We start from the raw sequence: 13,876 nt of genomic DNA, 5'->3' as shown, positions 1-13,876 counted from the left end.
AGGAATGTTCTAACTGGCTTCACAAGCTGTATCAAGAAAAGGTTGGTTTTTTGTTTAGACAGCACTCGTGAGCCACTAGTGCTCAGTAGTTCATAACAGCTGGTGTACATGTGTGGTGGTCCTGCTTTAGGGGGTCGGGGCTGGTTGGTTTGTTTTTCAGAAGTGCTCTGTTTCTCTAGGCAAACTGGTCTTATGCTGTCAGTCGTGATTGCTTTTATTTCGTACTTAAAGAGCAATGGAAAGAAAAGTTAAGCAATCCGTGACAGAATAGTTTTAAAACTCTTAAAACTTTTAGAAAGTTGCGTTAGGATACCGAAAACCACAACTACCTTCTGGTTAGTAGAAGGCCTCTCTTCCAGTGAAAGGCACCTCCTAAATCAAGAAGTAATTTGTGGGCTAAATGAGGTATATTTTGCTTTAGTGTATGAGAATTTTTGTCCCTTGTTTTTCCCTGTCTTTTTAACCAAAGCGAAGCTTCAACAGTAATAGGACAGGCTGAGAAATTGCTTTCACATGGTGTGCATAGAAGGCATGCATCTAAGATTCCTAATTACATAAGGTGGGGGCAGAATAATAATGGCTGTGTGTTTGTAGATGCCACTGATTTTTATTTTTATTTTCCAAATACTTCCATATACATCCTTCAAACTGTCAGAATCTGTTTCTCATGGCTTTTGTTTTCATGAACATAGGAGATAATGGTTGGGGGATACACTCTTTGAATAAGATGCAGCACTCCCATTTCAGTCAGTGGGAGTCATAGGTATGCAAGGCATGAGGGCCTGGCAGCTCGGTTTGTTTCAATAAATTGATGTAACTTATGTACTCAGACAGGAATACAGCAGTGCTTTGGATTTAGAAGTGATAGAACATAGCTACGCTCTGGTTTCCTCTCACTGGGGCAGCAAGGTTCTGCTGTGCCATTTGCTGTACTCTACCCAGAACACCATGTTAGCTGGATGTTGCAGAAGTCCACTTTCTGATACTGTGACTTGATCTGTAACACTGCTTCATTTTTCCAGAGAACTGTTTAGACCTTTGCAAGACAAGAACATAACCAAATGAGAATGTGGTGATTGTTTTCCTGAGTCCCTTATTACATAGTTTGCAGTAATAATTTCCAAGTTTTTTCCGTTATTCCCTTTTTTGTGAACACTCAGTTATTTCTAGTGCAGAGGGTACAACTATCCTGCTTTCTTCATAACAATGGTGTTTGCTGGTTGGTTAAATCTGTAGTTTCCTATTTAGTACAGGAGGCAGGAATGTGTGTTCAGTTTTCCTCTCCATTAAAACCTTTTTAGTTGTGGCATTTTTGTAATGGTTGGGGTTTTCTTGTTTGATGGTTTTGGGTTTTTTTCTGAAGGTGGTATGTTCCTCTTCCTTCAGCTCTTTTACGTTAGTGGAACTGTTATTTCATTGCAGTCATTCCCAGTTTATGCAAGCCCATGTCTCTGTAAAATCAGACTGGGAGAATATAGAGGGAGAACTTCATCAAGAGTCGGAGATTAGGAAAGCCCATCTGCAGGGTAAAAATGCAATTCTGTTTCACCTCTCTGCCATGCATCTTTAAAAGGATAATTTGCCTTAGGTTGGATGGCAAGCTGCATTGCCACCTATGTGTTGTCTCCAAAAATGAATTCTGTTTCAGGTTAATGTCTTCAGAGTCAGTACATACCTGTGATAAACTGTAACAAATCTGTCTTCAAAGGGCAGTAATGCATTACAAGATACACACTCATCCCCTGCTTTGTGTATTTTGGTTGTAACACTCCACTTTCTGTCTCAAAGACACGTATGCATGCTACTGAAAAATAACTGAGCCCCTCTTTTATCTTGCATTATGGTTGCATGTGCCATTGCTTATTCTCAGTGATTTTCATAATTTTCCAGTACCTTCTCAAGACTTACATACTGTGTGTGCTGAATTATGCTCTAAGTAGCATAATTTAGTAGCTGGGTCGTGCCACACGTAGGGAGGTCAAGGCTGGAGTGCTGTGTACTTGTGATGACAAGGCCACAACGCTGTTTGAATGAGTAGTGAAATCAGCAGTTTAGTGGACATGAAGGGACATCACTGAGAAAAGCTTGTTCTGTTGGTTTTATCTCATTGCTGATCTCAGTTGCATGTACCTCAGTCTGAGATGCTGCTCTGTGAGAAAGATGTGTTTATGTCCTTGCTACTTACCTTCTTCAATTTCTGCTTTAACCATTGCTGCAAATGCAGTGAACAAGGGCTTTGCTGGGTAACAACGGCACTGTGCTGTTCTAAACCAAACACATCCACATACTTCTTCCTCACCGTGGGTGAATTTTGTGATTTTTTTCCTGCCGTAGATGGCCAGCACTGTATCAGTTAATGCCAGATTATGACAGAGGTGCAGTTTTGGTTGCACATTGCCTTTTCTTGGGTTTTTATTTTTTTTGAACTGCCATTGTTAGAAAGACTCCCTTTGACTTTAACAAGGACCAGGCTGAGCATCTTGGTGCCTGGTCTGAAGAGGTACTGTGTAATAGCCACAAGCCAGCAAGCCCTTGCGTGTTTCTTTTCTTTTTTCACCTCCTTTCAGCCTCAGCACCTGAAATAGAAGTTCTGCTTGAGAACCTTAATTTCCATTAAAAAGAAATCAAGCTTCTAAACTCTTTTCACTTGTAAGAGAAGCATGGAAAGCAGGGCATGAAAATATATGCTGAAATGCCCCAGGGAACTAGCAAAGCACAGCTGAAGAGGGGAAGTGCACAGAATGCCTGTGTTTGGGAACAAAGGGTGTGGTTTTGGATACTCCATTTTTTGTGGGCTTCCTCATGAAAGAGCAGTGGCATACCTCAGCAGTCAGACAGATCCAGATAGCTTCTCAAAAGGTGATGGATGTTCCCTGGTTTCCCTCCACTGCCTTACACACCCCACTGTCTGAAGTAGCACAGATTTGGTGGGGGCATAAGCATGTTTCTATGTCCAAATATGATACTTGGGTGGTTGGGATTTATTACAAACTGTAAACAAGCTCTGTGTGCAGGGAAATTAAAGGAACTTGCTGTGGGCAAGGTGACCGAGGGAAATTTTGAGGTCCATCATGGGTTTAAATGCTGGCTTGAGCTGTTGATGGGAACCACAGGCCTTCTTGCAAAAGCTCAGCAGACCTATGAACTCACAGATCTCTTCTGCAAGGAATGGGAATGTTTTTTAGGGGTAAGGAATCATAACTGAATTGAAGAGTTGTTCCCCACGGTGTAAAACGTGCAGTGGAGGTGATAGCATTGACATTATTTTGCCCCCTTTTCAAACCTCTTGATGAGATGTGATCAATGGTTTTGCTGCTTCTAATGCTGTGCAGAACCAACAAAGAGAAAACTGCTGCTTGTTTGAAGCGAGGCTGTCTTGCTCTCTGTAGTAACAGGCCCCCTAATGGTGATAACCAATAATAGTTTGAAGTTAACTTTCCTGGATAATACTGGTATTTAGAAACCTAATTGTATATAGTAGAATTCAGTTTACTGATGATTAGTAGCTCTGTGTTAAACCAGTCATATGCCAAAATCCTCAAGGCACTGTGAAGAAAACTTCATACACAGTAATTTGTTGAAGACAGCTAATTAATTTGCCATAGTGATCCCACTACAATCTAGCTCGCATGTGCAAAACACTCATAATCTTTCTAATCTCAAAAAAGACAGTGCAATGCTTTAATTACTGTGTAATCTCTTAAAAGCTGAATGTTCCCTTTGAAATAGTTAAAATGGTGGCAGCCTGTAATTGCTCAAGTTGCCATTAAATAAGTAAAGAATTGTCAGCTGGAGTGTAAGTAAATGTAAAATCATAGCACAGTAGAAATAATCTTATGGTTGATTAGGAGAAACTTGGCTCAGCCAGAATTTTTGGAAACCGTCATGAAGTATTCCTTTCTTTGAAGAAATTTAATACTTCATTCTGACTAAATTGAGGTTCCTTTTCATGTCAGTCTAATGCTGAATTCATTAATTAACCAGTTTTATTTGATATCACAGATTCATAATCTTTGCTTTTGAACCAATAGGAAGTGATTTTTTCCCCACCTACTTTGATATCTTGAGTTGATCACATCACTAAAGGCAATGCCATTCATCCATACAGGCTCTAGAGGAAGGTACTCAATTCTAAGTGTTCTGTGCTTTAAAAAACACACACCACAATAAAAAAAACAAACAAATCATGCCCTGCTGTCTTCCTTATATTATATCAAAAGGGAGAGTCCTTTGGTCAAAACCAGTGAGAGATTCTAACCTGTTTGCATGCTCAGGTGTCTGTAGAGAGGTTTAGCACTCACACTTTCTTCTTCCGTAAGCTTCATGGGAACAAGATGAACAAGACTGCATCTATGGAACAAAGCAGACAGGAAAGGGTGGTGTTCTTTGGCGTATGGTACAAGATGGTGTCTGCTCGCTTTTTCTGACGGGGTGTGGATGCTGTTCTAGAGCAGTGGTTGGAGAAAACATTATGGAACAGAGGGTTGGCTGCTAAACATATAGCTCAAAAGCCTCTCTGGCTTACAGTGTTCGGCAGTGGCTGTGGCTCTTGCAGGAGGTTCAAGGGTGATGTCTGCACTGCTGTAGGAGCATACATCCCCTCCCCTTCATGTTTTACTGGGCTTGTTATACTCTCCAGGCATGCCACTTTTCAGTCTTCTGTGTGTAGGAGAAGAAACAGATGTGCACATCTGTGCAAGCTCTTTTTTCTTTTTTTCACTGTGTGTTCTTTGACTTCAAAGTACAAGCTTTCCAAGCCGCGACTTGGTCTTTGATCTGCCCCCATGGTTACAAGCCTGCAAACAGAGGAACATCAAAGTCAGGAATGGCTAGTATTGTTGGCAAATGGGGATTTAATTGTTGCCCTCCTTTGTTCTACTAGGATGCATTCCAGGAAGAATACTACCGAACAGGAACCTACCCAGCAGTCCCTATAGTACCACCCCGACGACCATGGACACTTTTGAACTGGCTTTTCTGGGCCTTATTGCTGCTATATCCTTTATTCAAGCTGCTCATCAACATGATCAACAGTGGATCATCACTGACACTGGCTAGTTTTGCATTTGTCATTGTAATGGGTAAGTTTTCTGAAAGAAAAAGATTACTTACAGAGTAACTGTTAGATAATTTACTGAGGCTTACTAAATATAAATGTGTGGATTCAGCAGACCAGCTGATGCTTTATTCCACTTTAGCCTGGAATAGGTTCAGTAGATTCTTTTTGTTTGTTTGTTTGTTTTTGTATAGTTGTATTATTTTTTGTAAGAGCTGCATACAAGATTTTGTCCTTCTGTAGAAATCAAACTAGTAACTTTCCAGCGGGTTGCCTACAAAAGGCTTTCTTTTCTTGTGTTGTGTGTTGCTGGGTTGCGCTTTGAATGCCTAGAAGAGGTGCTCAAGGATGATTTATTCTGTTGAGAATTCCTTCAGATAATCAGTCTGATGTGTTGTCCACTGGAAATCCATGAACTTGTGATATAAGGAGAGCCTGTTATGGCCATCTACTCTGACTTATGTAGCATCAGGACACAGATTATCACAGGTGATTCCTACAGTTCCTGTGGTAGTTCTGGATTGCCTTGGTTTGTGTTTAAACTAGTATGTTATTTAAGAGGTGGAAGGAAAACAAAACAAGGAGCTGACCAACAGAAGGGGAAGGAGATCTTATTTGGTGTCCTTTATGGAAGCAGGAACCAGGTCAGTTTGGCAAATTTTGTCACATCAGGGTTTCTGTGCTTTTTGGTGTATCGGGTGCTGTTTGAAGAGTAACTTCCAGAATAACCCATACATTTATAAAGCAAGTATTTTCCAAGGCTGCACTGACCATCACATGTATTTATGGCTTCATCATCTTAACAGCTGTGTGTATTACAAACATCCTTTGAAAAAGAAACAGAACTTCACAGTCCGTCTGGCTCCAAGTGAACTTGGATGCAGAGATATTAGAGTTGGCTTAAAAAGACATCTCCAAAATAGCAACACAAAGGAAACAGGAAAACATTGCACATTTTCTTGTCTCAGAAGTGCATCTTTGCTCTGTATCTAGGAGATTGTTCCTAATACATATTACCTCTTTGCATTCTCAGAAGTCTTAATCTTGAGCAGGTCCCATGCTAGTCTGCTCAAGGTGAATTACCTACTGTCCTTTTGTCCATCTGTGAAGAGCTTGGTATGGTAGGCACACAATACTCTTTTTCAGAAAATGCCCACCAAATCAAACTCGGTGTAGGCTACTGAGGAAGCTGCTTGTAAAGGTAATTGGAGAAGGAAGAATCTGTGTGTGTGTGCACATGCATAGACAATTTGCTTCATGATGCTTTGGACCAGAGGATGGAAAACAAGAGCAAGGGTAAGGTCCAACACAATAGTTGGTACATTAATATGGGCAAAGTAGAGGGAAAGGGGGGGAATTGTGTGCTGCTCTTCTCACCTGGAGAAATCGGTGGTGGTTTTTACCCTGGGAATGTTTTATGTCAAATCATAGACTCACAGAATGGTTTGGGTTGGAAGGGACCTTAAAGCTCATCCAGTTCCAAGCCCCTGCCATGGGCAGGGACACCTTCCACTAGACCAGGTTGCTCAAATGTGTAAGAATTTCTTGGAGCAGAGAAGCACTTTTTCACCCACTTGTGTTCCTCCCACTCCCCCTTCTCTGACCAGTGAATAGAGTACAAGTGAAGAATAAGCACCATGGTTGTGGTGTTCCCCTCAGGAACGGGCGGTGTTAAGTTCGGATCCCCTTCAGTTGCAGAGGCAGGTCAGTCGGTCTCCCCTGTGCTCTAGGTCAAAATGGGTACACAGCAGTGGGCAGGATGAGGTATGACACCATTGCAAATGCTACGTCCCTGGCAATAGCACTCAAGAGGGCATTTGTTCTGCCTTTGGAAGAAATGCTGGCATAGTCTATGCTTGGTACTTGGCTGTGGAACGATGGCCTAGTGGGGCACTGAAGCTTAGCCACGGCGATTTTATTTTTAATTTCTCATCCTTCCTTCAGCATTTTCCTCTTAAGTCAGTTTCTCCACTCAGCAGGCTGGTGGTTTGGGTGCTGTTCCAAAGTGCGTTATGCCCCGTGTGCCCTCCACAGGGAGCCTTGCTGCATGATTCAGGGTTTCTGGATTTAAACCTCAGGGCTGGATGCTTTAATGCTTGGCATTGTGGCATCCGTGATGTCTCTGGATATAGTCCATATTAATTTAAGTGACACCACAACCCTCCCCCACCTAAGTCCAGTACCATCTTGCAATTAAGGACCCTTGCAACTAGGTCACGTCTTCTCTGGAGTGAAGGAACCTGTATTCTTTCCTTGCTGTCTTACTCCCCACTTAGCTTTCCTGCTTCTAGACACAAGGAAAGATTAATAAGCAGGCTGCTGTGAATCCTCTTTTGAATGCAGCGATAATCCAAAGGACTAGTTCTCGGGTTATCATCTGTATCGCTGGAGCTAACAGAAAACTGCAGCAGCAAGCAGTCTGCTGCCAGAATGAACATATGAGCTCCCAGACAGCAAAAGCACATCTGAAGAACGCGTTAAGAACGGTGAGATTAATGGCCTACTGTGTGGTGTACATTGCTGCCCCATACACACCTTCCACATTTGTGGGATGGTGCAGGTCACAGTCCTCCGCAACCTTTGGAAGACCTCTGTGCTTAGCAACAGCTCTGTTCTCACTCTGAATACCTGGTGTGATCAAACTCAAAGTGCTTGTAATTGGCCAGGATTTGCAGCACAGGGGAGGACACTGCACTGCCTGTAGTAGAGGCTGTCGCCTGATTACACTCAGCCAGCCACCTCTTGCTTACAAGCAGGTTAAAAAGAAAGATGCTGTTGTCACTTCCTAGCAGATAGCAGCCACCGTGAAGCTGTGGAGGGAAGAGAATCTGTGGGAGTGGAAGGAAGCTCTCAGGCTTCAGTGAAAACAAACAGAAAGCAGAGCTGGTTTGTCCTGGTCACTTAAAAGTGGATGTGTCATAACTTGCCAAAAGAGCAACAGTTCCCTTTGCATGTTACAGTCTGTTTCTGTTTTACTGTATCCCTTTAAAAGCAATCCTAATGTGTAGTTCTGAGTTACCAGCCAGTCTTAAACCATGATGTAATTGGGAATCACTGCTCTCTTTCTGTGGAAACATCTAAAAACTTCAACCCAAGCTGCCACATTGACATTTGTAGCCTGTAGCTGAGTCTCTGTAGCAAGGCCATTCTCCCCAGAATATGTTTTATGTCCCAAGGGGTATCTCTGTCATGAATGACTTGGACCAGATGCAGCCACCTTCTGACAGAGGAGCAACTGGTATGTTATTTTTCAGTTCATGTCCAGCTTTAGGCAAGGTCTCAGAAGTGAATTGTGCAATAGCTGGGCAGTAGCGGTACATGAACACGGATGTGCCTTGGAGGCCGTGACTCTTGGTGCCAGCTGGAGCTGTCTGCCTGCCAGAGCCAGTTTGTAGCAAAGCAGGGAGCACGTTCTCACTGTCTTTTGCAGGGTGAGCAGTAATTGGTACCTGGTGCCTGAACAGTGCGTAAGGAAGTCTCTTCTGTGAACCAGAGGGATTTATTTAGCACTGGGGTCAGATGATGAAAATGCCGTTTCACATTGTTCTTAGCAGACTTTTTCCTGCAGTTCCTCTGCTACACAGGTAGTGTTTGGGATGTTGCTTTTTTATATGGCAGTTTGACAGCTCACCCGATACTCCAGAATTGGGAAGCTTATTGCAGTCCCTAATAGCCTATTGTAAGTAGATTGCTATTTCTAGGGGCAGATTTCAGTACCTGATAACCTTTGTTAGCATAGGTGCAGATAGCACAAGATATGCACACACCTCCTGTGACAGGGAAGAGGGGAGGAACTAGGAAGTCCTTTTATCTGTTACCCTCTGCTTTGTTTCAAGAGTGACATTTTTCTTTTGGACAGTGTCTGCCAACTGTGCTCTCCAGTACAACAATGGACTTGTAAAATACTGGGCTCCAGTAAAATACTGCTACTTGTAAGTAACTGGCTGTTGGGGTGGAAAGAGCCACAAAAGGAATGACCCATGGTGGTCAAGCTGAAGTGAAAGCACTGATCCCTCAGACCCTAACTCTTGGATCCAAGGAATGAATAACCACTGTATATATAGCTCTGCTTGTTCAGCTCAAACACTATCAATCATCAGCCCTAAATGAACGATATCTCCTCTTTATACTGAGTATGCTGAGCCATCCCCTTTTGCTTTGCTGTGCAGCAGTTTGGCTATTTATACTCCTAATAATCACATCATTGTGCAAATATCGAACTACTGGTCTGGAACCAGGATCCCTTTATGATACTACTTGAACCAGCACAAGGCGGTCCCTGCTCCAGAGGACAAATACTGAAGTAGTTTGAGGGACAAAAGTCTCTTTTGAAAACTGGCTTTGGTTTCATAGGAAGCATGGCAAGAGATTTATGTACTTAACTCACAACTGCTATTTAAAACTAAGGGCTGATGATATTTTGGTGATGAAGTAGTGAGCAAGTCTGTCAAATGTCAGTACTTGTATTTGTCAGCAGCTTCTGTCTTTTCCCCTCCTCCTGCTTCCCCAATTTCATTTGGCTTCAAAGAACTCAGTGTTAAGTTGCCTTTCATGTTTTGGTAACGTGTGGAAGAGGACAACCTTCATGCTCCAGAATTATTTTATTATAGAGCTGAGCAGTTAAAAGGGAAGTGTTAGCTCTGTGTGCAAAAGATGAGAGGGCTTCTCTTGGCTTTTAAATGGAGAAGTAGCTCTTACATGTCTAGTGCTAAAAGCATAATGGCATCTGGGTTTATGGCATGGGGCCAGCCATTAAGTATCAGTTATAGGCGAGAGAAGTATTTCATTTGAACCAAGTGTAAGTAGTAATGAGCCAGCTTTGATTCTGCAGGAGTTGTACATCTGCTATAGAGTGTGTGCACGGCACTATTAGAAAACCTGTTTCCACAGATCATCACTATGCAAACTGTGAGCCCTTGGTGACTTGACAGTGTCCAAGTCCAGAGTGTGGACTGAAGGACTGGAGCATGGTGTGATAGGGTAGCAAGGCTGGACAAGAGGTAACAGGCTCAAGCTGCACCGGAGGAGGTTTAGATTGGGCATTAGGAAAAATTCCTTCACAGAGAGGGTAATCAGTTACTGGAACAGGCTGCCCAGGGCAGTGGTGGATTCACCGTCCCTGAAAGTGTTCAAAAATCATGTAGACAAAGCCCTCGGTGACATGGTTTAGTGGTGGTCTTGGCAGTCCTGAGGTAATGGTTGGACCTCATGATCTTAAAGCTCTTTTCCAACCTAGTTGATTCTATGATTCTAAGGCTGTTTGCTAATGCCTGCAGGCTGAGATGAATGGAAGGTGAGGAGAGCATGAGCCAGTGGTTTTCAGTAAGTTGTACAACTGGATACAAACAACGTGTAGGATTTTGCCTGCGTTGATTCTGCCTGTTGGCCTTTCAACCTGGTGCTTAAAACTGCTATTTTTTTTTGTTACTTTCTTGTTTCTTCTCCATCACAGTAGGCAAAATAGGCCTTCAGTGGCAATTTCTACCATTCATATAAGCTTTAGTTGTACGAATCTTCATTTCAGTGTATAACCTAAAAAACTTAAGTGTACACCAGACTATATATAGGAAATGCTTATGCCCCTACCAGCTGTGCTGTTGATAGCACTTGCTGTGTGGTACAGATCCCAGGTAACAAATGAGAAGAAATCCTGCAGATTGAGAGAAAAGGTGGAAATCCTCTGCTCTGAGCTATGGTTTCGCTGAGGGATGTGGGTCTATGTGTGGATGTGGTGGTTATCTTCGAGCATTAGTGGCTCTGTTGATTTGTGTTAGCTCAGCCCCAGCGCTCTGGCAGGCAGAGCAGCTCCAACCTCCTGCATCTTTTGGCTGGTGGGTACTGGTGGGCAGAGAGATGGCAGGAGCTCAGTTACCTTCTGTGGTTTGCTGTGGAGCGGTGTCCTTAAAGACAATGGTATTCCTTACCTAAGGCTCTAAGGCTCCAGGAGAGCTGTGGAGATGAGGCCGGCAGTGCAGTGAGAAACCACTGAGGCACCCCAGCCCTATCCCCACTTTGCTTCCACAGGCTTGCACCCCGCCTCTCCCAGGGTCCTGAGGGCTGCGGGGCGAAATGAGGACAGAGGGGCAGCAGCTGCTTCTGCCATGCAAGCAAAGGAGAAATAATAATCCAATAAATCTGAATTGCTGAACCATGTATTTTTTGGTGTCCAGGCAGTGGCATTCTTGGAAGGGGTTGAAATCCCCACTGTGCTGTGTGGTTGCTGTAACAGCTGCTCTTTGTTTATGCTCTGTGTCCATCTCCAGATGCTGTTTCTATCCCTTGTGGTTAAAATCTTAATGATTTCATGCTTACTGTTATGTTATGATCCCAGACTGCAGGTCATGTTGGCTCTTCCTTTTGTCTTCCCTAGCTCATGGCCAGTTAAATGCCAGGGACATTTTTTTCTTGTCTATTTGTGGGAGTGAAACCGTTCACTTGTCCCAGCCGCGTGCATTTCAATTCACGGACTAACAATGAAGTCTGAGAGTGGTTCCTTAGGAGCTGTTCACCACACAGCTTTCTGCCTCTGAGGGGGTCCTGCTTTCCTGGTGTCTGGCATCCAGAAGACCTGAGGACAGCCCCACGGGCAGCCCAGCTTCCCCACTGCACCCCTGTCTGTTCAGCCATTACTAAATCAACTATGGAAGTATTTTAAATTAGCCTGGCCTCTTGCAACGGACTGTTTCATGAGCTGTAGTTAAAAAATGCCACAACTTACATTGTTCTGTTCATCAAGGTCTGAAGTGTCCTTGCACTTGCTCGTACTCTTCCTGGCATGGGGGCTGTGGAAAGCAAGCAGAGTTCCCTTCCCCATCACACCTCGCATGCGGACACGTTAGTACATTCTGTCACTCGACTGGGGAAGCCAGGTAACCCCAGCAGCCCCAAAGCATCCCCATTTCACAGCCAGCCTTGTCCAGGGTTTAACAGGGCTGGGCATACCATGTGTGTGCCTCTCACACCTGTGTTGGTCCATGCAGCCTCTTCCCTGCTGGGGCAGAGGATGTGTGTAGGGACCTAGGACCTTCCTTAATGAAATACCATAGGCAAACTACTTGACAGCGATGCGTGGGGCTGTACCTGTCATCAAAGGTCAACTATGGGCAGTAGGGGTAGTTACCTTTAATGCTGTGCTGCTCTGAGGCTGTGAACACTGTTAACATCTCATTCAAAATGCTGTAACTGTACAGCTCTTCAGCCTTGGCAAGCAGCTTCTAATTTTATTGTTACTTCTTTTGCAGCTTCTGTCGGTGTCAGATGGATGATAGGCGTTACAGAAATTAACAGGGGTTCCACCTATGGCAACAATGACAACAAGCAGAAACGAAAGTAGTATCTTCAGAGACTGCTTCCATCCAAAGGGAACAAATCCAACTTCTGGAAACTCTTAAGTGCGTATCATGGTCCTTCAAGCGAGAGCAGAGGAAGGGTAGGACGAGCAATTGCCATGCATATCTGAATTTGTGCTCCTGTTGTTCTTCTCTGGGGCTTTGGCCTGGATGACACACTTGAAAGATGCACTCCTTTGTCTACTCACCACGGTGGGTTTGCATTTGTTTGGTTGGTTTGTTTCCCTATAAACTGTCTTAAGTTTTGAAGAAGAAGAAGAAAGGAATTCCAGTGTGCTTGTATGATGAGAGATTACCTGGAAACTAACCAGAGGTGCAGGCTTTATCTTTCCTAACTTGCTCTAAGGAATGGACAAATGTCAGAAGATTGTTACAAGGTGATTAAAATTGGTAGTTGTCTAGATCACAAGTTAACAGTTTAACAACCATAATCTGTCAGTGTTTAAATACAGTAAGAGGCTCTGCTCAGTTATACCAGTACTGGACTGAAGCAGCTCTACTGCACTGAGAGAATTGCAAGTAGAGGTTTTTCTACATCTAGAACTTACTCTCACAGTGGGCACCATATGGGGCCTTTGAAACCTCAGCCAGACCCCAGACATCCTGACACTGGAGTCCTGCAGTGGCATAACCTGGAGTGGCATTTAGCCTTGGGGCCTTGGCAGAGCTAAAAGTTACCACTGCCACATCTTCCCCCGGGCGATACATCAGAGGAACAGCCAAAACCTGTAGGTCTTTTGCGAGTAAATAAATGCTGTTTATAGTTTGTAAAAATTGAGGTAATAATTCGTTTCATCCTTAAACACTGATTAAAGTTCTAGGCCTTCCTAACAGTGGTGGAAACAGAGCAAGTGGGTATGCTGTAACTAAGTAAGTAACGCATACCACATTAAAAGTTATGCCCCACACTCCTACTACTGTTGTGATCCCAATTAATCTGCTTGTCTGTTGGTTTTGGTAAGTTAGTTTACACAGTGCCTCATAAGTCAGCCTGAGGTAACAGCTAAATTATCTTTCGCTTTTCTTTTGGGGAGAAGAGGGGAAGTAGGAGACAGACCTAGGGCAATGGTAGTGCTTAGGACTTTCTATGGCTGTCTGGACTCTGACACCCTAGAATTGAGCTGCTTGGGAAACCTGTGTTGCTGTGACATCCCAGGGCAGCCTCCTCTTGTTTTTAAACTTTAGGAGTTAAGGATGCGCACGTTGCTAAAAAGAGCTCGTTTAAAAAAAAAGAAAAAAGGAAAAGAGCAGACTTCAGCTACAGGTGACTCTGATTAAAGAAAACCCAGTCATTTGAAATCTAAAAATACAGCTGCTGAGCAAGAGGGATTAGGACTGGCACTTTCAACAATGGTACATTCTCACTGTGCATAGGACTAAACCATGGTAAGAGTAGGAATGAACAGCCTCTGTGAGTCTAGAGAAGAAAGCCTTAGTTCTAGCAGCTGCTATTAAAACATTTCTCTTTCCC

At 43.5% G+C, this 13,876-nt stretch overlaps 1 protein-coding gene across 1 annotated transcript in view; it reads left to right on the top strand.

Moving 5' to 3' along the window:
* AGPAT4 (1-acylglycerol-3-phosphate O-acyltransferase 4) overlaps positions 1 to 12,389 on the top strand; it is a 68,118-nt gene extending 55,729 nt beyond the window's left edge. Inside the window, exons 6-8 of the mRNA XM_010022590.1 lie at positions 3 to 41; positions 4,883 to 5,081; positions 12,298 to 12,389. Of these exons, the coding sequence (XP_010020892.1) occupies positions 3 to 41; positions 4,883 to 5,081; positions 12,298 to 12,389 (330 nt within the window). The remainder of the gene's footprint in view (positions 1 to 2; positions 42 to 4,882; positions 5,082 to 12,297) is intronic.
* Positions 12,390 to 13,876: the final 1,487 nt, after the last annotated feature.

This window comes from Nestor notabilis, unplaced genomic scaffold (genome assembly GCF_000696875.1).
Source record: "Nestor notabilis isolate BGI_N333 unplaced genomic scaffold, ASM69687v1 scaffold2569, whole genome shotgun sequence".
NCBI lineage: Eukaryota > Metazoa > Chordata > Aves > Psittaciformes > Psittacidae > Nestor > Nestor notabilis.
Note: the sequence above shows the minus strand (reverse complement) of the source record. Positions and strands in the feature narration are given on the sequence as shown.